Source organism: Netta rufina (genome assembly GCF_964035555.1).
Source record: "Netta rufina genome assembly, chromosome: W".
In the NCBI taxonomy this organism is placed as follows: domain Eukaryota; kingdom Metazoa; phylum Chordata; class Aves; order Anseriformes; family Anatidae; genus Netta; species Netta rufina.
In genome coordinates, this window is record NC_140139.1 from 1152115 (window position 1) to 1178755 (window position 26641).

The following is a 26641-nucleotide window of genomic DNA, read 5'->3' on the forward strand; positions in this document are numbered from 1 at the left end:
AGCCTGTCCCGTGCCATGGCCGTGCCCCCGTGGCAGCCTCGCCCCGGGGCCAAGAGCATCTCCTTGGACATTCCCCCATCCCCTCCTGGGGCTAAAGCAAATGCTGGCTGGAGTTTGATCCATAAAACGTGTCTCTGGACAAACCGAGCCCCCACGAATCCCATTGATTTATTTTATACGCTGTTTATAAAGCTGACATATTTCAACTAAACCCACTCATATTAATAAAAGCCTAAGCTTGAAAAGATCCAGAGGCCCAGGGTAGTTCTCATGAGCATCGGGAGTTTTAAATATTTATCTGAATCTAATTCAGGTTTCATAAACCCTGAGACTTTTCGGCTAGAGCAGTAGGCTTCTCCTCCCATGCACCCACACTAACGCCTTGGAGAAGACCTCTTGGCTTTCCACCCTGTCTTTGTGACGAGGTTTTTATCACCAGCAGCCTCCAGTCCCCTTTCCATATGGGCCCTGCCTCGTGTTCAGGCCATCCTAAAAGGCAACCGAGGCTGTGTGGGGTAGTGCTGGTGAGAGTTGTGCTCCTTCTCCATGGGGCACGAGCACCACAGCAGGCACCTCCCGTGCTGCCTTAAAATGGCGGCGCCGCCTCAGAGGCCTGGGCCTAACCTGTCCCCGCACTGATGGCACCTCTGGGAAAGGAGGGGTGGCAGGGAAGCTCGTGTCAGGTGGCAGTGTCTAAAGGAAGGAGAAGGGAGCTAGGTGATGGCCCGGCCTCTGGAGGTGGGGGTCCATGAGGAGGGGTAGGAAGACACCACGTCCACCTCCATCCCACTCACCTGCTCTGAAGGAGCGTTAACATCGGGGTACAATTCAGTCAGCAAAAGCCCCTACCTCCCTCAAAACCACCCCTGGCAGGACTGCCTGCCCTGTCGCAGCCTTGGGGCTTCAGGAAACCCTTTTCTGCCCTTTTTTTTTTGGCCTGAAATCACCCCCGAGGTGTTAAGCGACACCCCGGCACTCTGAGCCGCGTTTCCCCTAGCGAGGCGTTGCCATTGTTCCCCATGAAAGGGTCCGAACCAAAAGGAAAAATATTGTGCTAATTTGGGCTGCCTTGCTTCCTGCAAGTTTTAGTGACTAAATAGAAAGAACCAAGTGTCAAAATAAAGAGAAATAAGGAGTACGAATGCATTTAAATAAGAACTGAAAGTGTTTAGCATGCGAGACACTTTCCCTGAAGGATATCAAGGGCTAGTTAAAAATGATTTTGAAAGTAAAGATTGCTGTTCATTGCTCCATTCAGTGCAGTAGCAAAATCTCAAATAAAAGCTCCATGGGGACCAGAAAAAGGGAAGATTTAAGTTTTAATTAGAACTGACATAATTTTTACTTTTATGAGAAAAAAAAAAATCATGCTGTCAGAGCCTTAAAAAAACGTGCCATGAGTTCCACCCTGGCCTATCTTAGTCCAAGCAAGTGCCATTCAACGTAGACATTAAGATTAAAATCCTAATATTTCCATCTCAAACTCTTAAGCCCATTTTATAAGATCGTTCAGAAGATGACTCATTGAAAAGAAAGAACTTTATAAATGGTCTAAGCGTTGTGCTATATATAAACGCTGTTGGAAAAAAAATACTTGAAAAAAAACTTCTTTTCCCCGTGTCTGCTTTGCTTCTTTTGCAAGGGCATTTTTTTTTTTCTTTAGAAAGCATTGCTGGAGACGAGGAGACCTTTTATTCCTGCAGCAGGAACAGATGTAGAGCAGTGGATGCAAACCAGATTTTTTTTGAATTTTTTATTTTTTGGTTAGACCTTTGGCATTCTGAACCTGCCAAACCAAATAATCTGGCCGAGGAGAGCGGCGACCTTATCAGAATATAATAGCATGTTGTGTGCGGTGCTTTTACTGGTTTTCTTTTTTTTTAAGATTTTGCAAATTTGATGATGGGATGACGTAATCAGTGGCACGGACTCCGGCTCGAAGTGAGGTTAGGATAATGGGCTAGTATGTGCCGGGGCTCGCGCAGAGGCCCAGCTGCCCGCAGCACCGTGTGGAAGTGCTGCTTCTCCTTTCCCCAGCGAGACGTTTCCTTCTCCTGCAGCCGCTCGTCGGTACAGCTGCGGAATCAATGCAGCCCTCTATGTGGAGAAGCAGCCTGGGGGAACTTTGTGGCCTGCATCTACGTGCTTTGCTACAAAATACCTTTTTTTTTTTTTTTTTTCACCCGTGTGTATTTTGGAAGGTCTCCATATGTCTGCTCTATAGTCTATCTGGAAATACGGCATTTACATGTCTACAAAACTGTCCAAAAAGTTTGAAAGACATTTTTGTTTGCATAGTTCTAATGGTAATTCCAATTTTACTATTAGCAGGCACAGCTGTTTGGTCTAGAAATGGAGGTCAAGCGTCATCATCTCCCAATTATGAAGGTCCCTTACACTCTTTGGTATGTTTTGATTAGTGACCTCCTCTGCCTCAGTATTTTACTTGCTGTTCTTTCCATTTCTCATCCATTCTTCTCACACAGGTTTTCATTTCGTTAGCAACTGCTATGCCCTCGGACTTGATTTTGCCACCCCTCAATTCGCAGCAGGGTGCCCCGTGCTCTAGCTCTTGTAGGCTGGTTGGAGCTGCAGCTGGCCAGGACCTCCTGCTTGCTTGCACGGCAGGGGATGCAGTACTGAAACACCCCGAAAAGGGAACAGTGCATACAAAAAGAGGGAACAGTGAAGAGGCAGGTGGCATGTATTGAAGAGAAATAGAAAGCAGGGCAGAGCGTGGTCACTGTCCGTCAGTCCCACGGAGCTGGGAAGTGAGAGCGACCAGCGTGGCAGCGATGGTCTCACCGGGAGAACATGAAGGGCTGAGCTTGAGGGGAAGAGTCAGGGGCCGAGCTGGTGATAAATGTTCATCTGACAGATAGGATTAAAGGGATATCAATAAGATTTGTTATCTTTTTTAATGGAAAGATTAAGTCACACATTAGGACAGAGGAGAACTTTAAAGAACCTGATATCCTCTGTCTGAACCCTAGCAGCTGGTTGTCGGTCTCAACTGCAAGTCTAGAAGGTTCCAGTGATCGGTGCGAGATGCCTGACGTATCGTTGGGTGTAAAATCGATGGTGCTGAAGTTTTAAAGTGTCCTTTGAAAAGAGAAAGCAGGTAATTCCCAAGAGCACAGTGCTAACCCACCTAGTGCTGGGGGATGCGGCAGTCCTGTGGATTTCACTGGAAAATTGCCAGGTTCAGGAGTTAGCAGGGGCTATTTTTTCTGCTCGAGCATGTAAATCCTTCCCGTGATTGACTGTGATGTTTTCTAGGCTATCTGTCTTCTGGAGGTTTTTCAGTTACCATGTGTTTTGGCGACCAGTGGGTCAGTTAGGAGATATGCTTAAGAGATCCATAAGATCCATAGATCCATAAGATCCATAGAGCTGTGTCTATTTTCACAGCTGAAGCTCCGCAGAGCTCTGGGACTGTCCTGCTGAGCTCCTCTCCTATTCCTTGAGTGGAAATATTTCTTGGAGTTGTTTTGGCTGAGCAGAAAGACGACAGTGGAAGGAAGTAACTCAGGACAGCAGCAGCCAGGTTGCTTCAAGGAGCTCCCCGGTGCCGTAGCTGGCGTTTGGGATGGTCGGAGAAGCAGGGAGGAGAGGTGGAGGCTCCTGAGGCAGAGGGAGGTGGTTGGGTTTCACAGACCTGGCTGCCACGAGGGTGCACCTTCATCCCCAGCACCAACACCAGTACCGTGCCCATGGGGTGTACCGGCCAAGGATGAGTGCTTTCTGCTGCTGGCACCAGAGCTAGAAAGGGATCCAGGGTGCGTACCTATAGGGGAAAAACCCGAGCAGTGTGAGGGACTGTGTGGCCTGGTAGTGTCCTCCTTGTGTGTGATCCTGTGCCTAGATGGGGGGAGGAAAATCCCGGTTAGAGATTGACTCAAATTAGAGGGATATTTGTTCCTTTACTCCTACTTCTTTTTTTTTTTTATTATTATTATTATTATTTTTTATTTTTTTTAAAGTATCACTAAAACTTTTCAAAGAACGTAGAGGGCAACATATGTACTGTAATGATTATGTTCATGAGGAATCATTGAACCTGTTTTGCCCATGAAAATCAAAGCTGCACTCGTGTTACCCATGCTCGCTCCTTCCCCGCAACGCTATTTGAAACGTGTCCCTGAGGAAACAAAACCACTCCTGTAAAAAAAAAAAAAAAATAAATATATATATATAAAATAAATAAATAGTGTGAAAAGCGAAAAAAAAAGGAGAAAAGGGGTTGAGAAGGCAGGCCTGGCTGCGGGTGACCGTGCCCCCCGTTGCCCCCCGCGCCCAGCCCTGCGCCCGCCTCCGCCGCTGCGGGGCCCCGCGGCTGCTGACGCTGCTCTCGCTTTTCTTTCTCGCACGCCCACAGCAAAGCCGGATCGAGGACCGCCTGGAGAGGCTGGACGACGCCATCCACGTGCTGCGCAACCACGCCGTGGGGCCCGCCACCGCCATGCCGGGCGGCCACGCCGACATGCACGGCTTGATAGGGCCCTCGCACAACGGCGCCATGGCGGGCCTGGGCTCCGGCTACGGCACTGGCCTGCTCTCCGCCAACAGGCACTCGCTCATGGTAAGATCTGACAGAAAACGGGCCCGGGGGGAAGGACGAGGGGACGTGAGGGCTGCTTAATGTGTGTGCGGGAGGTGGCTGCGGGCCCCCGGCACGGCCGCCATTTGCCTTGCCCCTCCTGACGTGGAGCGGCGGGTGGAGGTGTGAAACCTCGGGGTTTATAAATCGGCTTTTTGTGCTCAGCCTGCACTATGTAGAGCCACTGCCCCACACCGGTCTGGAAATGCCTTTCCTTTCATGCTGTTAAGATTTCGGGAGCGTTGCGTTTCGTGTTCGGGAAGCTGGGGGCAGATCTTAGCGCAAGGCAGGCAGGGCTGGAGAAGGCTCAGAGAGCAGGAGCTAATCCTGGCTGTGTGTTACACTTGTGCTGAAATCCGGGGAGAGAAAGTGGCTCCAAGCCTGAGTCTGAGCTGTTCGCACTCGGTGTGGCTTCAGTTTCACTCTGGATTAAGTGGCCCCTCTGTAGCATCGAGTGGTCGCTGCTCAGCAGCCTGCTCCTTCCTCGTGCTGCTGGCTCTTGCTTGTGTTACGGAGTCCCAGCTCCATCCCTGCTGCCATAATGCATGGTGTCAGGTCCGTGTGTCACCCTGACAAAAGCCTCTGACCCGTTCTGTGGTGTGCTGTTGGGATTTCCACTTCCACGGGGCCTTAAGTACACCCTTATGTCTCCAGGGCAAACGCCTTGCACTTGGAAAAGGAAATATCTGGCAGCTAATTTCCTTTCATGTGAAGGAAAACCGTGTCTCCTCAATCTCTTTTTTTAAATATACTGAGGAAAACCATCTAACGCCATGTGTTCGGGTCTGCAGACATCTTAAAGTCGCTCAGCGGACGTTAATGACAAACCAAGGGTCCTGTAGGAGGCTGGGCAGAGCCGAGCTAGATGTGTGATTCTCATCAGGATTAGAGGGCAAACTTTGTTAACGCTTCGAAATTTCGTTCTCGAAATAGAGTTGCTTGTTCCACGCGGAATGGGAGAAAGGACCGAGGAGTCAGCTGGCAGCATTTTCAGATGGTTCGAGGTATTTAGGTTAATTAGGACTGGGGGAAAATATGTGGGAATGGGAAGGGACTTGACAGATCCACGGCCAGTTAGCTGCCGTGGCGTTGTGGGAGGACTAGGCTTGATCCCCGTCTCATCCCACATACTGAGGGTAAGGCCGAGCAGATTAGAAGAAAGAATTTCAATTAGCCATATACATCTTGGGCTCTATTCAATTTGGGAGGAGAGCATGTGCCTCTGTGAGGGTTGCCTGGAAATTTCTCTCCAGTGTGCACGAATCATTAAAATAAATAAATGGATGAACGAAGAAATAAATGAGACCTGCTGAACTGAACGGGAACATGAGAAAGGACACCAAGACTGATGGAATGACAGTATATATCTCGAGTGTGGACTTACACACACACATATGTGTTTTTATGCCTTACCTGGAGTCGGTCTGTTTTGGTTTTCCCGTCTTAAAAAAGTATAGGGGGATTAGGAGAAGTTCGGTGACAAACAGCGAGAGTGCTTGCAAGCACGGAAGGATTTTCATGCGAAGGGAGATTGAACAGATTGTGGTGATTTTGTTTAGAAAGGAGATGAATAAGAGGAGACATAATAGAGGTACGTCGAATAATGGATAGCATAGAGAAGGTAAATCTAGCTCTTCTATTCATCCTTCCTTATAATTAAAGAACAAGGGGACATTCAGTGAACCTGACAAAAAGAAATACTTTTTATTCAACACACAATGACCTGTGAAATTCATTGCTCCAAGATGTAATCAAGGCCAAATGTTCAGAAGCATTCCAAATAGGATTAGACATCATATGGAAAATGCAAACATTTAGAGTTTGATTTGACAGGATTCAGACAGGATTCCTCCTTTTTTTTTTTTTTCACAAGGAGAAAAAAAAAGAGAAAGAAAGAAAAACTTTGATGCCGGAGCGTGAGGCAAGTGCTTGGGGAAGGCAGGAGCTTCTTCTGGTGGCCAATTATTTGATAATTGCCGCGTCCTCCAGGCTGCTGCACGCTGGTGATGCCCCCAGTGCCGGGCTCTGTCGTGATAGTCGGTTAGGTGATTATAAAATAATTAGCCCCAGCGTTACTGAGAGCCTTGCTTTATTCAGCACAGCCATTCCTGCGTCCCGGGGCTGTTCTCAGGCGGCCCAGATGAGCAGAGGGGACGGCTCCGCACCCCCAGCACACCCCAGCACCCGCAGGGGCAAGATTTTGGGGGTCAACCTGGAGCCCAAGGCCTTGCTGACTGAGCTCTGCTGTCTCGGGTGGAAATCAGAATAACCCATCCACCTCCTGCTTTCCCCCTCCGAGGAAAAGTGGGATTTCCAGATATTCTCACCCAAATACTCTTCACAGTTCTCCCCTTCATATTTGTCCACACACAAGCTAAATATTAGCCCATAGATTTTCAGCTCTGAGTGAAATAGTTTCAGGTTATTAAAATGTAACATCAGTTGCTGGAATCTAAGAAACTAAAATAAGTTTTTTTTATTATTATTATTATTATTTATTTCTTATTGGGGCGGCTTTGTGATAGCCTCTGCTCCTCATGAAATTAAGCATTACTAGAAGTGACTCTGTGAGTGAAATACCATTAAAAGCCACAACTGAACCTGTGCCATTTGCAGATTCCCCCCCAAAAAAACGTTAAGTGTTAACTGAAAACGGCCTGGCAACAGGCTCCGAGAGGTAGAAAGATGCTTTTTCAGCAGCTCGGTTAAATCCATCTCCTTTCCCCTTCCCCAATAAAATTAGCATGAACCAGACATTGTTTTGCTCTCTGTGGCAGTTGCTGCGAATTCACAAAAGGAAATTCTAGATTGTAATTTAGCTTGGCCTCAGGTAATATGTTAAATACACTTGGGATACATATAATCTAAGATTTGAGTTTGTACAAAGCTATTTTTTCCTCCAGTGTTTAAACAATACTGCTTTTAATGAAGAAATCTGGCTTTATTAAAAGCCAGATCTGTGACTTACAACTGGTGCTGCATATCTGCTCTCAATCAAGAGAGAAGAGTTTAATTTTTGTAGCTTTGTTCGCTTTGCATATGTTAAACCGATGCAACATGCACCCAGGGCATCACTTCAGAGAGGGTTTGTTCCATAAATATGTGCTCCTCGCCTAACTACCAGATGTAGGTGAAGTGAGATGGAAGCAAACAACAACAACAACAACAACAAACAACAGGGCGGCGACGCGAAATGGAAGCGGTCGCATCCCGCGTCGCAAAAATACGCTCAGATTTGGGGCTTTTGGAGAAATTCGCGTGTCCTGGCTTGGAAACGGGGATCCAGGGGGGCTCACGCTGCTGTGGTTTCGGAGGTGAGCCTCTGTTTGTGTCTCCAAAAGCCTCTGTAAGATCAATAGGTGGGCACAGCAAGCAGGATGAGGGGAGTTGGAAGCCAGATACGGTGCTCTGAGGGCAGTGCTCCTTCTAAAAAACGAGCCGGGCACAAGTTCCCTGAAAAAACACCAGTCTGCCGAGCTCCCAAACAGCATTACTCACTGTCTGAAACCGTAACTTGCGCGAAGGAGGCAGGCCGGCTCATTTCTTTTGGAAAACTGGGCTGAATTTGGAAGCAAAACCAGAAGAACAAAGGAAATAGTTTGGGAGTGGAGTCAGGCTGAAGTTAGCCTTTGACCATTTGATACATTCCACGCTGAAAAGGAAGTCGAAGGGGGGGGGGGGAAAAAAAATCCCCCCCCCCCCCCAAAAAAAAAAAAAAAAAAAAAATCAAGGAGGATACTGGTAATGTTTTCCACATTTGAATTTTAATACATGAAACAGGCTATAAAACGCTGGCCAGCTGCAGTAAATAAAGTAGCAGTGGGAGGTATGGACCGGAAACTTGTACAGAATGTGCTGGTGGAAATCTCCTTGCCCACCGTACACCTTCGGGCGCTGCCTTCGGCCCCGGGGGGAACTCGAGCCCGGGGCTGGGATCCAGCGGCCCTGCCGGGCCCTGCACCCTCTCCCCAGACAAAAAAGAGGCAGGGGTAGGGCAGATGCTGCTCCCCCGTGGAAAATATGTGGACGGGGTGCTCCGTTTTCGGGGGAATTAGCCCAAATTTGCAGCTGCGAGCAGCGTCCTGCTGGCTGCACAAACCCTTTGCCGCAGCGAGCTCTGACTTTCTTTCCCTCCCTAATTTTTTTTAGCAGCCTGGTAAGGATTTGAGCACTTGCTAATTTTGAGCAGGCCCCTTTCTAAGCTCTCCTTTGGCTTGGGCGAGCGGCACACGTTTATCCACGCCATTTATAAACGAGCAAACGGGCTCCTCCGCTACCCCCAGAGGGGGCGCACGGCGAGGTGGGTCGGGCTGGGGGGGCGCACGGGGAAAAGGGGCGATCTCTCCTCTGGCAGGAGAGAAGCAGGTTCAGGTTTCCCGTCCCACAAGGGCCCCGCTTCGGCAAACACACGTGTGCGGAGCTTTATGGCCGCGGCTCGCCCCGCGGGGACCGGTGGTGAGCTTGAAACGAAGCACGCGCGCGAGCAGGGCCTGGAGACGTGGCAATTAAAAGGCAGGTAGAAAGCGGGCAGAAAACAACCCTGGACACCCATAAAGAAGCTGCCATCGACTGGTTGTGGATGTCGGCTTAAAAATCCGGGCGATGCTGGCTTTATTTCCGAGCCTCTCATAATATTTCTGCCCCCGGAATGGTTTTTACGGCACCAGGCGCGTGGCGAGGAGGTAAAAGCTCGGAGTTTTTGCGGGAGCTGCCCATCTCCAGCTCTCAAGGGCATGAGCTCAGCAGATATTTTCGGCTTTCCCCGCGAATTTCCTGGCTTTTCGGTAGTTCCTGTTATTTCAGGGGTTATGCAGCTCGGAGGGATTTTATTGGAACATTGCACATGGAATGGGAGCAGCCAGCGCCGAAACGCTAACTTTTACACGGGAATCTTCGCAGACACATGTTTCTTTTGTAGCAGGGCATGAAGGGATTGATTAAAATCATTATAAAACACAAACTGGTGCACATTCCTTTTCAGACAGTGCTTAGAAGTCCAGCAGCTCGCCTGCGAGCTTCACATGAGGGCCCACAGGAAGGGAGCATGCTCGTGTATATTTTTTTTACATCCACATTAAATTAACTTACGGAATTTTCCACCCCTAGGAATTAAAGTAGCAGCTCATGAAGTAACTCGGTTATGTCATTCATACATAAACAAAAAGAGGCAAGCAACTTGGCGGTGTTTAAAAGGCGAAATCTGGCTTTTGCTGGTGGGTTTTTTTTTTTTTTCTTTCTTTTTTTCTGATTATCTTTTCATCTTCTCCATTCGCAGCGCCGCCGTAGCCGTCGCATCTGTTGTTTGTTTTGCCTCGCTGATGTTTTTTAGCTAACAGGTATCACGTACATCGAAAAAATATATATATAAAATATCAAATAAAGGGGCAGAATGACCTTACCGGGATAAAATCTGCCACGACGGGCACCGGTGTAGGGTTTTTGAGGGAAGTTTTCTGCCTAATTGGCTGCCATGCCTGCCGCCCCGCAAATTACGGCCTCCCTATCATATTTTGAAGCCATTTTTGAGGCCGTAAAGTTGGTTCTGGCCGATATTGAAGCGACACCTCCTTCTGGAGAACGCCGCCCTGGGCACAAGGGCTTCATTCATTCGTTCCCCGGCAGCTAATTAGGCTCATTGTTCAAACCCCGTGATTCGGGGCTCGTCCACGCTCCGGCCCCGGGTTTCTCCTCGTTCCCATTATGGGACAGGCTTCCCAAAGTGCCAAGTCGATGAAGAAGAGTTCATATTCTTAATCCCATCCTCCAAGCCCCTTTCTATCTCCGGCTCCGAGAGCTGCAAGTTGTTTTGTTTTTTTTTTTCCTCCAGAAAAAAAAAACTTGAACTTTGCTGTTTTCCTGATTTAATGCCACTCCTAATGTCTCTCTCTCTCTTTTTTTTTTTTTTTTTTTTATTATTATTAAATCCTTTCTTTTGGCTTTTGATCTTATTTATAGCCGAGCCACCGGTCATATGGAAGCTATTATTGTATAGCGTGGAGATGAAAGGCTGCGAGGCAGTTAAATAAGAGGGAATAATTGGGCCCAATAACGCACACGTACAGTGAGAGGCCGTTTGTGTCGGCGTGCCCCGCGCCGTTCCCTTTTTAATATCGCGCTGGGGCTTTCGAAGGGCTTTGCCCAAATCTGCTTCCCGTCAGCCTTATAAATTCTGACAATATTGAACACGTGTTAACATGCCTCACCTTCCAACTTTGCTGCCGCGTGTTTTTATTTGTCTAATCGGATAACACGGGGTCATCAGGTGGCAAAGCACAAAGCCCCGCTGCTCGCCGCGTCCCTTCCTTACAGGAGCTGCTTCGGAGCCGCCCCTCGCTCCGGAGCATCAGCCAGCAGGTGATCGCTCTTCCTTTTGTGCCACCGTGCTCAGAAAGTTCATCCTTGCGTGAAGCTCAGCACGACAAGGGTTAACCCTAAGGATCAGGGCTTTGGGATCGGTTTCCCCAAACCCGAGGATCTTCCCAATTTGCCTGACATCCACAGGTGAGCCCACAAGCGCCTCCAGCCCCTCCTGCTTTCAGGAGGCAGAACCGCACGGTGCGTTCACAGCCGAGGTAACAGAGGAGCAGTGGTGGCTCTGGTTCATCACCCAGAGAGACAATATTCCCCTTTCCATGGACTATGTGTCTGAAAATCCCACTATTGTGCTGTTCATCCTCTCTAACTACTGCTCCACAGCTCAATCACGAGGTGCTGAGTGCTCCAGAGCGGATTTCCAAGCATTTTTTAAGAGCTTCCCATCCGCGATGGAGACGGAGATAGCGCAGGTAATCAGAAATGCGCACAGACCTGTGCAACCAGAAAAACCTGGCTGGGTGGCTTTCACCATGCGTAAAAAGGAAAGCAGGAGGTAAAAGGAGACGAGCTCTAGCCTTCTTCCAGCGCTTGAAGAGTCGCAAAATGCTGGAAAAGACAAATCAAGATTTCAAAGAGGGCAGAGATTTGCACATCAACAGCACCGTGTGTACCTCCCGTGCGCGTTTCTGGCTTCGCTGTTGGTTTTGCTTTGTGTCTTCTTTCCACCCCGATCTGCTGAGTGGTGCAGTCGGGGCTGTTTGAGGAGATGGAAAGGAACCAAATATTAATAGGACTTCAAAGCGAGCCTGATTCTCCAAAGATAAGTATTATTTATAGGTCTGCCCTCCTGGGCTGGGGGGAACGATGCGTATCTTCGCTCCACCTCGGGGCAAGGCTGGTGCTTGGACGACAGACAAACCGGCGGCGCTGCTGGCTGCGGAGGGGGAACGGGAAAGGCAGCGTTTGTGCGTCCCCAAAACGCGTGGACCTGGCTGCTTTCGGCCCCTGAGGTCTCACATGGGGCAGTTGTAGCTGATGGACCTCGAAAACCCACAGCCCTTACGGATAACGACGTGACCGAAATTGTAGGATTAAAGTATCCGGGAGAATACCCCGTGGGAAGGCAGTGTCGGGCAGGGATAGTTCGTATCGGGCAGATGGGACACATGACGCTCACGGTGACCTTCTAGATCTCCTGAGAACCTAAAGGAGGAAAAAATTGATTTTTTTTTAATTTTAATCAGAACTATTTTGAAAAACGTGAACAAAACTGTGTCGATACATCAGCGGTAGAGCGATGGTGAGCTCGTGGCACCTGATTTAGCCTCGGAAGTCAACAGTTGAGTTAAAAAACTGTCCCTACTGTTAGCCTTTGATCGTGATTGCTGCTTCTGCCTCTTGATGTGATAAATAAGATTTCGTCCCCCAGCAGCCAGGCCCAGGAATCGAGATATCCGGGCTGTCTCGCTCCAAGCTGGCCCACCCAGCTCGAGGCATCTCGCGGTGGCCGTGGTCATTCTGACTGCATGGGGGGTTCAATCACTCCAGATTGAAGGAAGGAGAAGTGCAGACCCCCCCAAGCCCACCCTCTTAACAAACCTCCCTTCCTTCAAACCGAGTCACGCCGGTCCCAGCCCTTCCTTAGCACCTCACGTTTCTAAAATCCCAGCGTCTCAGCGAGGAGAGAGTTTTTGTCGGTGCTCTTTTACACTTGCTTTCGGTTATTTGCATTTCGTCTAGTAGTAAAAGATTTTCTCAAGTTCCCCTTGGCAGGATTCCCTTTTATCTTCCCTACTGCGGTCTCGGCTCGCTGTTAACAATTATACCATATTATCTTGTAAGGCTGATGAGAAACATTCCTCCATCTTTCTTTATCTGCCCGAGCGCTTCACGTAGGGAGAAGAAAGAGAGATTTACAGCTGGCTGCTGGCTTCATCAGCCACGAAAACCCTTTTCACACCGCTGTTAGGGGAGGCGCACACCTGGGGAAGACGGGAGCGTGTAGAAAATTTTCCTGCCTGTAGCTCTGGACACAGGGTACAGACAAATGGAGCTTTGCAGCTCCAACGTTGCCCTTTTTTGGCTTTTTTCTAGCTTTTTTTGACAGTTTTGCTCGTTGGCTCTTCTCCTCAGCCTTGATTGAGGCAGGTGGGAGGAGTGGATGGGTTTCCAGCCCCGCTGATGGCACTGCCGGAGTGTTTCATAAAACCTTCATGGGGACGTTACCCGGAGCCAGACCCGCTGCCCCTTCGGCTTTGGGGCTCGGTGCTTCGTGAAATGGGGCTCATTTGGTCCCGGCTGCCTGGCCCCCGCTGCCAGAGCCTTCTCCGGGCTCTTCGGGACGGGGAGGAATGTCAGGCCCGCCAAGCCCGGCCCCGAAAAGCGAAGCGGGATGCCGAGTCGCAATTCCTGCAGGGTTTCCCGCCGGCAAGGGGGGAATTGCGAAGCCCGCAATTAAGCATATGGGCATGAAGCTAATTGTCAGATCTGTTGGCGGACATGATAGAAGACAGATGGGCGCCAAGCGGCGCGCTCGGCGAAGGCACCCCGGGAGACGCTTTGACGTTTTACCTGCCTGAGCTCGCTCGGCCTCCTGCGCGCCCGGCCGGGCTTCGGCTCCGCGGGCTCACGGCGCCCTCTGGCGAGGCACCCAGCCTCCCGACAGCACCCTAGGGCAGCGGCAGCACCCCAAGGCTGTAGGGTCGCAGCCCCCGTGGTCCCGTTGCGGGTTGTCACCTCTCACCGCCCTTTTCTCCTCTGTCTCCAGGTCGGCGCCCACCGCGAGGACGGGGTGAGCCTCCGCGGCAGCCACTCGCTCGTGCCAAACCAGGTGCCGGTGCCCCAGCTGCCCGTGCAGTCGGCCACCTCCCCGGACCTGAACCCGCCCCAGGACCCCTACAGGGGTGAGTACCGCCGGCAGCAGCCCCCTAACACGGGGATCAGACCCCACACCTCGATCCCGCGCATCGCAGAGTGATTGGGGCGGGAAGGGGGCCTTCACGGTTGCGGGGTGCGCAGCAAAAAGATGTGGATTTAAGGTGAAAGGCTGAATTTCCACCACAAGGCCTTTTTGCTCATTCATTGCAGCAGGGATACTTGGTGTATTTGGGGAGGAATGACGTATTAAAGATTTTTATTTTTTTTTTAAGATGAGGGAAAACCTAGGGAGTGATTGCAGCTAGGCGTCAGTGAACTATTCCTGAAGGCTGAGGAGCAGAACAAGACCTCAGAGCCATCACTAAAACCTGTTTTAGGGCCTTCACGCTTCGCTCAGTGCCAGTTATCTGGGGCTGCACACGCAGGTCACCCTTCACTGGGCTGCAGGGACGGAGGATTTGGCCCCAGATCGCTCCCATGTTTGCGGAAGCAGCGTTTGACAGCTCCTCCGTGTGTTTTCTCCCAGGCATGCCAGCTGGACTGCAAGGGCAGAGCGTCTCTTCAGGGAGCTCCGAAATCAAATCCGACGACGAGGGAGACGAAAACCTCCAGGACACAAAATCTTCCGAGGACAAGAAACTAGAGGATGACAAGAAGGATATCAAATCAATTACTAGGTCAAGATCTAGGTAACAGTATATAATAGTGTCGCTTCATTTAATTCCTTTACTGGATTTTGATGAAGTGAACAGCACAGGAGGAAACTATGAGGTTTTTTCCTGGCAGGTAAAACCACAGCCTAAGTGGAACAGAACGGCTGTCCTGGCAGTACTGAGCACACTTCTGGTGCTTGTACTCCAGGACTTCCTCAAATTTGAACAATTCACAAATTTGGACCCCGACCAAGTTCTCCACAATCTCTAAAGAAATTATATTTTGCTAAAATGCATTAATTATACTGCTATTCCTCTCTGCCCTTGCTTGCAAACGGGAATGCAGTACGGATTGGCATCTTGGTAAAAACGAGCCTGAAAGTCGAGCACACCTGCATCTGAGCTAACAAACCGTGTTCTTTGCTTTTACCTTTCAAATAAATCCGTCGTACCTTGTCCTCAATTTCTGCAAGCCTCTGGAGCTGTCTAGGTTGAACTGGAAGATTTGGTGGCGTTGTTCCAACAGATGAGGATCTGCCCCTCCTGTCGTTTCTGGAAGATGGGAAGGGCAGGAGGATTCTCTCCTCCTTCGAGGCTGAGATGCTTAGGAAAGGCAGGAGTGTATCGGGACTGCTGGTGGGACAAGGCTTGTTCTGCACATTGTTTATACATTTTTGGAAAGCATTACTTAAATCCTAGCTGTATTGTATCATCTGGGAGCTCGTGGCCATGGTGAGCCTGAGCAATGTTTATGGGCACAGCAAACACGAACCACCTAACAAAGGACAGGCCTCAGCTGTCCCATTTATCCTAAATTTCCTCGTCTCACCTGCATCTCAGCACACCTGAGGTACAGCTCAGGAGTGCAGACACTCTTTAGCATCACTTGAGTCCCAAACTACCCAGCCAAATTGCAAATAAGGCTGAAATTCTGTTTTGTTGGAGGATTTTTTAAATGATTGCGCGTGGCCATGTCTTACTGCCTTTTCTCCTTCCGTGTCTGCTTGTCTGTGCAAAGGCTGAGACAAGGTAAGAAACATCTGAGCAGACATTTTGCCACGGAGAGAGCACCGAAATTCTGACCTCTCAAGCCTGCGCACACTGATTTTTAAACTGTTAGTCGCATTCACATCTCTTTTGACCAGAGAAAACGTATGACACTTGAGATTCTCTCCGAATAAATGTGTTGGAGTAACCTTAAGTGAGGCTTTCATGTCCGTTTCCAACCTGGTAAGAAGAAAGGAGCTTGATGCTGCTGTAAGGTGGTTGTAGTCCCTGTTAATTCAACAATTACACCATCGCTTATGCATATTTATAGGTGCTTTGATGCTTTTGTAGGCTAACAGTTTTGCTTTTAACATGCTTGCAGCTCTAAAAGGTTACTCCCGATATTTAGTTATGTATCTAAATCCGTGTTGTTAGGGCTGCTGGAAATTTATGACTCTATTTGCATAACCAATTCAAATTACATAGTGGCAGTGACTCACCAGTTGATGTGTTTTCAATTTAAAATCATTATTTCATCTGGCTGGAAAGCCGTTTTTGTTGCAGAAATGATGCCCAAGTTCACCGTGGGGCTCTCTGCAGCCAGCAATTCCTCCCGTGGCCGTTTGCCCGCAGGCATTTCGGTGCCCGGGCTCTGCTCAGTGCCTGGTGGGCTGCCTGCCCCCACCAGCTGATAGCAGAGAAAGTTATTTTCTAAAGGACAGTCATGCTGGAGCTTCTTTATGTTTTGGTGTTTCTGCTTTGACCTTCTCTCCGGTCCTTGTCTGGGTCACCCGGAGACGGTCTGCTGGGGGGCCCCGTGCTCTATAACTTGAGCTGAGTAGATCTCAAGTCTTACATTCGGCACAGAAGAAAGTCGCAGAAACATAAAAAAGTGTCTCTCAAATGTATAAAGTGTCCCTCAAACATAAAAAGGGCTCTCAACATTTGTCACGACGTAACAAGCTGAGGTATCGAGCGTGAAAAAATATATTATTGAAGAAAAATCTCTAAAAAAACTCTCTAAATTCTCCAAAGTGTCTCCCTTGCAGAATGTAGAGGTTGATAACAAACTTTACTCAGTGTAAAATTTAAGGGGACTGAATTTTGCCCAGGTTTGCTGGAAGAGGAACAGCAAGTATCTATATCTTATAAGGTGTTTGACTGATTTGTAGCCCTGTTCTTGGCCAAATCCTGTTGCAAATCTTTTGACCCTGCTTGTTGCCCACACCATTAGAAGATGAGGTGTTCCTTTTTGTCTCCCAGCAATAACGACGACGAGGACCTGACACCCGAGCAGAAAGCCGAGCGAGAGAAGGAGAGGCGGATGGCCAACAACGCTCGGGAGCGCCTGCGCGTGCGCGACATCAACGAGGCGTTCAAGGAGTTGGGCCGGATGGTGCAGCTCCACCTGAAGAGCGACAAGCCCCAGACGAAGCTCCTGATTTTGCACCAGGCTGTGGCTGTCATCCTCAGCTTAGAGCAGCAAGTCAGAGGTGAGTGCCACCCGAGTTTGGGGACGGCTGCCCAGGGGCACCCAGAGTCGCCGTGGGGCACTTGTGTTCGCCCGTGGCTCTGGCACCGCAGGCGTTGGCGGCGATCCTCGGCGGTCTCGGTGCGTTTTGCATTCTTCAGCAAGCTCCAAATTCAATATTAAGCTTGGCTGCTCCTTCACAAAGCCCAAACACGAAGGGATTTGCAGCGGTTGTGTACCGAGTTGCGCTGCCTGCGTCCCAGCACTTGACCTGACCGGGCTGCATCATCCGCTTCAGCCCCCTCAATTCCTGCAGCCTGACTTTATCGAGTCACTGAGAATGTTTTCAACGCACGTGCAACGTCAAAGCCAGCCTGATAGAAAAACCTGAACGTTTCAAATCGTGTTTTGCTTCCTTTCCACAGAAAGAAACCTGAATCCTAAAGCAGCCTGTCTGAAAAGAAGGGAAGAAGAGAAAGTCTCTTCGGATCCTCCTCCACTTTCCCTGGCAGGACCCCACCCTGGGATGGGAGATGCCTCCAATCACATGGGACAGATGTAAAAAAAAAAAAAAAAAAAAGGCAAGTTTGGTTTGCAGCAGTGCCCAGGTGCCCTCCAAACACCCGGCCACGGGGAGTTCAGGCACAGAGAGCCCCCTGGGCTGCTGGGGGTGGGCAGGTGGGCGAGGGGCACCCTTTATAAACTGGCCATCAGGTCATCCTGCCAGCAGGCTTGATGCCAAAGCCACGTTCAGATCCTGTGTTTAGAGAGGATTTAGTGATGCGTATTCATCTGTCCTTGACTGATGTGTTTTTTTTTTTCACTTCTTTCGCAGGTCCAAGTTGCCACATTTCTTCATTTAAACAAGAGACCACTTCCTTAACAGCTGTATTATCTTAAACCCACATAAACACTTCTCCTTAACCCCTTTTTTGTAATATAAGACAAGTCTGAGTAGTTAAGAATCACAGACGCAAGAGATTTCAGCATTCCCGAATTATTAAAAACAAGAAAAAAAACAAACAAACAAACAAACAAACAAAAAGTGCAACTTGAGGGACGACTCTCTTTAACATATCATGCAGAATGTCTAACGCAGTATGTTACGAGCTGTAAGTGCACAGCCTAGAGACTGAATGGCAATCTTCTCCACACTGTGGGACAATGCATTTGTGCCTAAACTTCTTTTGGAAAAAAAAAAAAAATATAATTAATTTGTAAGTCTGAAAAAAAAAAAAAAAATATTTAATTTAAAAATTGTAAACTTGCAATAATGAAAAAGTGTACTTCTGAAGAAAAAAATGAGCGTTTTTGTTGGTGTGCTAGACAGCTAGTGTTTATACTTACTGGATATTAAAAGGGAAGCTTTGCTGCCCAGATATTTACAAAACCAGCAAACGTCCTAATGAAAACTGAAGTGATGACATTAGCCATTCCTTAGGGTAGGAGGAACAGATGGATCTTATAGACCTATGACAAATATATATATATAAATATATATATAAATATATATTAAAAATTTAGTGAATATGGTAAGCTTTTGTTCATTTGTTTCAGACTTTTTTGCTCCTGTAAAAAAATAGTACTGATTAACTTTTTTAAAAAGAAGATTTTACTGTAAATAAGGATTTTTTTGTCTTATTTCTGTCCCTCTCTCCCCTGTTTTTGTTATTGTAACCTGTAGTGCCAACTCTGTCTCTGGAGGGGTAGTGCAGGAACGAAACGCTGACCCTGACGTTGCTTCTCATTCATAAATAAGTAGAGAGTTGTTTCTTCGGTCTTTTTGGGAACACGGGACTGAAACACAAAAAAAAGTCACGTCGTGCGTAGATACGACGGGCGGCGTTACCCAGCCCGGCCAGGCGAGCCGCTCGCGTGGTGACGTTGCTCTGGTTTGACCCTTTTTCTGGGATTTTCAGAGGTACAAGGTTAGAATGCTACAATTGTTACCACTGTGCCTTCCAATGTTTATATCATCCGAAGCATAACATGAATCAAAGTGGCTGTGATTTAACGACCCGATTAAAAGTGTTACCTATGTGTGTAGCCTAAATAGTGTGCAGTGAGGCGTTTCTGAATACATGGTCAGATTTCGGGGGGGACGGGGGGCGGGAGGGAGGGAGGGGAAACCATCCTGGGGGTGGGGGGGGGAAAACTGCAAGTAGTGTGACAGATCCGATTGACTTCTTTGCGTTGTTCTTCTCTCGTTTGGAAGTGGATTATTGAAGTGTAGACCACTTGCTGCCTCCTCCTTTCTTTGTAAAATGCCAATTTCAGTCATCATGCAGCATTATACCGAGCCTTATGAGTCCTAAAGCATTAAGTTGCACTTTCTCGAGGAGGGGTGGTAGTACAGTATTTCTCTGGCCAGTATGAATGAAGTTTTTACTTAACATATTTAATAGTAACATAGCTCAAACTATGGCACAGCAACTCATCCGATAACTAGCTTTGAAGTCTGGGCACAATTGAACCAACTTCCATAGTGAATCTTTAATACTGATTGACTTTGGTGTACAGTACAATTAACAGATAGTGCTCCTAGTTAAGTATTTGTCAGCATCCTTTTGTCTCTAATTCCAGTTTCTATTTTTACAGCCACACAAACCTGGCATGTATTTTAAAATGAAATCTCCCTGTTCGAGTAGATTTTCCACCTATCAACACTGAATAAATGCCATAAATCCATCAAACGGTCTAAATGTTCCATCTGTTCTCCTGTTTTGCCAGTTATAGAGTAATGAAAAATACATTTGTAAATTTTATGCAACAAATGGCAAACGTATCATTATTTTGGAATTGTGTATGTAAAAGTTATATTTTTACATGTAGACTCTTGTTATTATGTGTTTTAATACATTGTATCCGTTTTTGTTTATAAAAGAGAAAAAATCTGTGTGGTTGGAACAAAAAAAAAAAAAACAACAAAAAAACACAAAAAGTCTCATTTAAATGAAATAGTGAGATACGAGAATCTGAATTTTATGTTTGTTTCTGAAGACGTAAAGAACAAATATGATAGCTACCATGTGATCACCTTCGCCATACCCATCGCCATTTGGATCAGCTGTGTGCGTGCTGGAAAACTGTAAATATGTTCAGTAGCGATAAACCGTGAGGAATGTTTTGAGTTGTCGATAAGTTTCTCAAATGTGGAGGTGGATTAAACCACTAGGGGAAAAAAAAAAACGAAAAGCGGTAGAGGAGGAGGCACGGAGGTGGGGTTCAGAGTCACAGACGCGTGTCCCGTTGCAAACGCCGGACTTTGGTTTCCATGCCGGGGGGGGGGAAGAAAGACGAATCCCAGCCAACGTTAGCGCTGGTGGCCTCGGCAGGGTGGAGGCTCCCGCGTGGCGCTCGTGCTGTCACGCTGGATGGTGGGGAGAGTAAAACGACGCTGAACAAGCCATAATTTTTTCATTCCAGGAGATGGCAGAGCCGGCGGAGCCCAGCCGGTGTCTGTCTGTAGCGGGGTCTTGTAAGGAAGCCGCCAGGAGCCCCTCGATTCACGGCGATTTTAAGAACTGGGCTTCTGTAAAAAAAGAAAAAAAAATAATGACGAGCCCAACTTGGTGTTTATCTAAAACGATCTGTGGACAGAAAAATGAATGGCGAGTGTAGTTTGTGGCACGCGTGGGAAAGAAAAGGAGAAAAAGCTTTTCTTGTCCCGCTTTCACTTCACTCGAGGAGCGGCTCCGGGTTGCGGCCGGCGGCTCTGCTGTGCGTGGCCACCGCGGGAGGAGCGGATCGCACGCTGAACTTCACGTTCAGGCTCACGGTCCCTAGTGTGTGTATGCCCTTCCCGGATGGAAGAACTGAAGATCCTGTCCTGGCCAGATCCCAAAACCCCAAAACCCACCCCAAAAGCAAACCACAAAGTGTGCACTCCTGATTTTTTTTTTCCATCCGTTCCCAAAGCAGGTAAGGTGCGTGCATCCCCAGTTGCCTTCGTCAGGGGAGATGTAGCTGATGATACCTAAAGCAAGGAAGGGCTTAGAAAGCTCTACCCCGTGCTAACACAGCGGGGCTGAGAAACTCTCCGAAAGAAGTACCGAAATAGCAGCTTTTGACGAAATGATCCACCTCCACATTCAAGTAATTTATGAATATGCTGAATAGGGAATCTGTTCATCTCGAACTTTTTTACCATTTGTCTTCTGTGTAGCTGCAAGGAACACTAATGTTTATACAACTGTCAGTCCTACCAGTGATGCAACTTGTACTGATTCAGTCTTCCGAGTTTTGTTTTGTTTTGTTTTGTTTTGTTTTGTTTTGTTTTTTGGTTTGTTTTTGGTTTTGCTTTTCATTTTTTTTATTATTTTTTTGGTTGGTTTTGGTTTTTTTTTTTCAGGGGGTTGGGGGGGAAGGCGATAAAGAGGGGTGGTCAGGGAGAGGAGGGTTTCAACCTTTGTAGCCAAGGGGCAGAATACGATCCAGTGTCCAAAAGCGAACAATGCAGTGCGTTGCCAGGAATGAAGAGATCTCAGCGGAAACAAGCACAAAAAAAAAAAAAAAAAGGAAAAAAAGGAAAAAAAAATAAGAAAAAAAAAAGGAAAAAAATAAAAGGAAAAAAAAAAGGGAAAAAAAAAAAAGAAAAAGAAAAAAATTAGTCCACTGGTTGACTGGAAAAAAAAAAAAAAAAAAAAAAACAAAAAACAAACCTAGAGGTGGAATATGATGAATTCCAACACAACGGGGCACCAGGGCCCTTGGGGGGCCCTACCTTTTTGTTTTGTTTTTTTGTTTCGTTCGTTTGTTTTTTAAGAACATGTTCTTTCTCATGGGACTTGAAGTTGATTCATATTTGTGCAGTGCTGGTTTGACCATACTCATTTCAAGTATTATAGACTTATGTAATGGTGAAAATATATGAACTGTGGCCTTTTTCATTCTTGTTACTTGTGATGCAATTAAGTGAAGATAAGAAAAAAGAAAAAAAAAAAAAAGCAGAGATTTACCATGTATCAGTGCCTGGCTTTTTGTTATAAAGCTTCGTTTGTCTAGTGCTCTTTTTGCTATAAAATAGACTGTAGTACACCCTAGTAGGAAGAAAAAAAAAAAAAAAAAAAAACTAAATTTAAAAATAAAAAATATATTTGGCTTATTTTTCACAGGAGCAATCCTTTTATACCATGAATATTACGGGAAAAAAAAAAAAAAAATTGTCAGATTCTGAATATTTCTTCTTTGTAGATTTTTGGAATCATTCTGAGTAAAAGTTTGTTACTTTATTTTACTATTTAAAAGATGTTATTTTACCATGTGTTATTGAGATGAAACTGTATGGTAGCTTTTTTTTTTTAGTTGTAGGTCGCAACGGGGGAATTTTGCGACTATACACATAGCTGCAGCAGTAAAAAAAAAAAACGAAAAAAAAAATGGGAAAAAAATGAAAAAAAGGGAAAAAGATCAAAAAAGCAAACAAAAAAAAAAAAAAAAGATGAACAGTTACACCTTGTTTTCAATGTGTGGCTGAGTGCCTCGATTTTTTCATGTTTTTGGTGTATTTCTGATTTGTAGAAGTGTCCAAACAGGTTGTGTGCTGGAGTTCCTTCAAGACGATTAAAAGCAAAACAAACACAGCTTGGTGTAGGCCATTACCTGTTTCTCATCTGTAGTTATTCGATGCCGTCATGTACATGACCGTTCTGTAGCAATAAATGTGCCATTTTTATAAACCCTTTCCGACACCTTGGTTTCATTTCATTCCCCGTTGCCGCCGGGCTGGGGCCGGGCTCTGGAGGACGCCGGGCGCGCGTGCGTGTCCCCGGAGAGCGCCGGCTGTGCCCTATGGGGTCGGCTCCGTGCTCGTTCCCGACCCCACTGCTCCCCACGGCGCTTCTGTACCCGCCGGTGTAGCCGCAAGGCGCTTTGGAGTCCTCTTGGAGGAAGGCGCTGTGAAAAATCGAGATCATTTCCATTCTCATTTCCATGTAGAGCTCTGTGTTGCCTAAGGAAACCATCCGTATCGCGCCCTAAAACTGCTGGATCCCTCGGAGGAAAAGCCCTTGTCAGAACAAACGGGGCCGTGCCAGCGTGCGGCGCAAACCAAACCAGCAGCCTCACCTAGGCAGAAAACCGTGGAAAACCAGACCAAAATGTGTAAAAGCTGAGGCGGTGTCTGTAGAAACGCCAACTACACGCGTGCCGTGCCGTGCTCTCGCCTTGGCCGGATCGGTGTCTGCTCGGAGCCTTCTCTCTGCTGCAATTTTTGTGGTTGGTGCCGGAGCAAAGAGCTGAGATGCGTAATGGTTTGAAACCCACAGTCATGGCATTTCCACTCCTTTTTGCACAGCGCGCTGCTGCTCGGCACCGTCGGACCTGCTCGACCCCGATGGAAACCACACAAGCTCCGTGCACCACGGCCTGCCAGCGGGGACGGGGCCGGGTGGCCTCGGGTGGCGTTCGGAGGAGTGAAGGGGCTCAAACAACCTTCATACAACACCCGTGTATGTGCATGAAATCCACCGCAGGTTTGCATTCAGGAGGTGTTCACCCGTGTGGTGTATTTGGGGCCATTTCTGTTACGGTTCAGGCTCCTGTTGAGGGGTTGGGCTGCTCACTGGGGCACGTGGACGGCCTCGGGAGCAAAATGTGAGGATGCGATTTAAAGCACTGTACATAATGCAAAGGTTCTCAGCGGTAACACCGTGCGTTTTGCCAATGAATGGAGCTGCATCACGTTCACCGCTGTGCAACGAGTCTCTCCGTGGCCGCTGAACCACGCAGCTTCCTCTCCTGGAATATTACACCCGAAGCAATGCCTTTAACCAAGTTTTCCTCCCAACCAGGGCAGTCGGGCGCTGCAAGCACGGCGCCTCTTCGCCATTCCCAGTGGCGGGGGCAGGAACACTCGTCCATCAATCCCCAGTGGAGAGGTGGAGACAGCGAGCCCACAGGGCCACCACCTGATGGTTGTGGCCTCTGTGCACCCCCTCGGGTCCCACCGTGCCCGGGGGACGTCCGCCAGCACCCGCAGCACCGCCGGCACCGCCGCCTGCGGGAGGGCGCGGGGTCCGGGCTGGGACCGCGGCCGCCGGCAGCAAGCAGCCGCTCGGTGCGAGAGGGCTTTCAGCAGGACATCGACGCTGTCATTCGTTTATGAGGAGCTCGGCCTTGTTTTTTTTTGTTTCCTCATAAAGCAACGGGGCTCCGCCGCTCGTCTGAAAGGCGAAATGAATGGCAGAGCTGAAGGCTGGAAGAATGGTTTTTATTCTTCTGCCTTTCTGTATAGATAGGGCTTGGATGAAGAGACATCCCACCCCGTCCCGTCGCTGACAGCTCGAGGAAAGTTGGCTTGATATCACATGCAATTACGCTCTCATTATGTTGGTAGCCAGTAAATACATCGCAAGTGTCTGGAGCTTGTAAATCTTACAAGTGGGAGCACTGGGAGGGAAACCGCCCTGTCCCCACGGCTCGAGCCCAGGGCCAGGGCTTGGATGTGCTGCACAGCACTTGGGGGGGTCACTGGGGAGGGGAGAAAGGGGCTTCAGCCCCTCTCTGAGCCGGGGGGAACCCCTCCAGCACCCCTCGGTTGTGAAATCCTCCCACAATGATCTGTGCACCGGGGCTGACAGCCACCGAGGGATGGACAGGATTGATGTGTAGTTTTCTCTGACTGGTGGTTTTGCTTTTGGGGAGGGGGTGGGTTGGTTTGGGGGGGGTTGGTTGTTTTTTTAACATCACTGCTGAGGCCGAAGAGCAGTTTCCCAGCTCTTGTTCTCCTGCTGTGATCTGTACTTTAAGATCTGCTCATGTGGGTGCAGAGAGAAGGTGACCTCAGCACCAGGCTGTGCCCCCAGACTGCGGCGGGGAAAACCTGGAAGCTTTTCTGGTGAAAAATGAAAACTTTGCCCCAAATACCCTGAAATAACCTGGAGTTCCCCAGCACCCTCCCCTGGGGGCTGCCCCCCAGGACTCGCTGCAGCCACAGCCCTCCTCCAGCCCCTGTATGCCCAGAAGTTTCTCTTCGGGTAAATAGCACTTTTGACAAAAAAAAACTGAAAACTCTCAGTTTGCTTCTAGGCACTGATTCTCTCCGATGCTGCCGCTGATACGATCAGATCGCTTTCTGTAGCATGATCTGCTTTTAAGCCCTTAAAAAACCACTCTGTTGTAATCTAGTGGTAATCAGCTTGCAGTCAGCTGTCCCTCGCATAACCCAGTGGGCGAGTGAGGCTGGGAATCCTTCCTGCAGGCAGCCGAAAAGCCCCAAAGTGTTTGTACAGTGTAGTTTTGTTAGCAAAGAGGCTGTTTTAGTGACCTGTGTGTTTGGGGTGAGCTGCTTGGGGCACAGAGGAGCACAGGGGGAGCAGTGAATGGGGCTGGTGTGTGCTGAGGAGAAACCATCTCTCAGGCTCCGCTTTATGGCTTTCTACTTGCAGTCCTGGCCTCCCTCCAGCAGTGCTAAATACCTTTGGTATATCCTTAGCTAGAACTCATTTATCTTCTTTACTCCGCTAAGCCAATATTGTTATTTATGACAGAAATCTGGCGGCCTCCTTCCAAACCCAGCCTCCCAGCGCATCTGGGCTGGATGTTGCCCATCGCGGGCGATGCAAGGCTTGTGGTGGAGCACAACGCTCTGCCCAGCCTCGTGCTCCTCTGTTACTGTGAGAATGATTAAAATAACATGTTAATTGAGGCCCAGGCCTTGCAGGTATGGGTTTGTGGCCAGGGGAGGTGCAGCCCCAGGGTGCTGAAGGAGCCACACGGGTTGAACCCAGTCAGTGCCCGATGGGAGCAGCCATCCTCTTTGACACCACCATGTAGGAGCCTCCTGCCGATAGAAGCAACTCTCTGTCCTCACATATTCAGCAAAGAGCATCTGGAAGGTGGCTCTGGAATTAAATTTCGCTCTTCCCCTGAAGGGACGCCCAGGGGAAAGGTCCCTGAGGCGCGACCGGGCGCGGCGGGGGGCTGTAGGCCGCCAGGTTCCACACAGATGTGCTCCTCACTGAAACACGCTAAGTAACTGTAAGCCTGGGATTCAAAGGAGTCGAAAGAGGATTAAATCGTGCAAACTAGGCCAGAACCGCCTTGTTGTTGTCAGTTTTTAACTTAGTCCAGGCTGCAGTGGCTAGAAGGAGGCCGGAGAGCTGCTGGCGGCCCCAGAGCCACACAGGCGGGAGCCGCAGCGTGAGCAGGCCGGGGGCTCCAAGCCAGAGACACAAATTTTACCTGTGAAAACAAAAAACATCTCCTGAGCTGCAACCAGCACACGGAGGGGCCGAAATATCCCCTCATGCTTTGTGCCCTCATCCTTCAGGAGTCCTTGTCCTGTGGTATTTTAGTGCCGGCATCACCTTAGGCCTTGAGGCCCAGTCAGCCACTGGGATTCAGTGGTTTGTGAGAGAAAATATTGAAATCCCAGAAGGGAAAATGAGCTTGCAGGGACTCTGGGGACCCCAAGTGTGTGTCTGTGCACGGGGACACACGCAAAGTCCTGACACCAACGCTGCTGCCCTGCCCGGGGACATCCCAGCACAGCCTTGGTGCTGGGTAGGGCCTTTCTGGTGGAAACGCCTGGAAGAGGAAAAGCTCTGAATAACAAACAAACAAGGAAAAAAAATAATAAAAAACCCTAAAAACAAAACCACAAAAGAATAAAGAGCCGCCTGAGGCTTTCTCCTGTTTCCTGGGTTGGTTTAAGGAGAGCCCCAGCACTCAGCAGGACCACAGGATAAAAAGTGATGGAAATACTGGGGTTAAATCAACATAAATCCTTAATTTTGC

At 48.5% G+C, this 26641-nt stretch overlaps 1 protein-coding gene across 15 annotated transcripts in view; it reads left to right on the forward strand.

Moving 5' to 3' along the window:
• The window catches only part of TCF4 (transcription factor 4), a 176772-nt gene extending 155544 nt beyond the window's left edge, over positions 1–21228 (forward strand). For 10 of the 15 annotated variants that reach the window (XM_084304351.1, XM_084304348.1, XM_084304352.1 and 7 more), the window contains 6 exons: positions 2329–2405; positions 4379–4582; positions 13683–13818; positions 14319–14481; positions 16696–16925; positions 17329–18993. In XM_084304351.1, the coding sequence (XP_084160477.1) occupies positions 2329–2405; positions 4379–4582; positions 13683–13818; positions 14319–14481; positions 16696–16925; positions 17329–17465 (947 nt within the window). In that variant the 3' untranslated portion in view covers positions 17466–18993. Of the gene's footprint in view, positions 1–2328; positions 2406–4378; positions 4583–13682; positions 13819–14318; positions 14482–16695; positions 16926–17328; positions 18994–19501 lie in introns of those variants that run through there. The other 5 variants (XM_084304347.1, XM_084304345.1, XR_014619249.1 and 2 more) reach the window with 4 other exon arrangements.
• The last annotated feature ends 5413 nt before the right edge of the window (positions 21229–26641 follow it).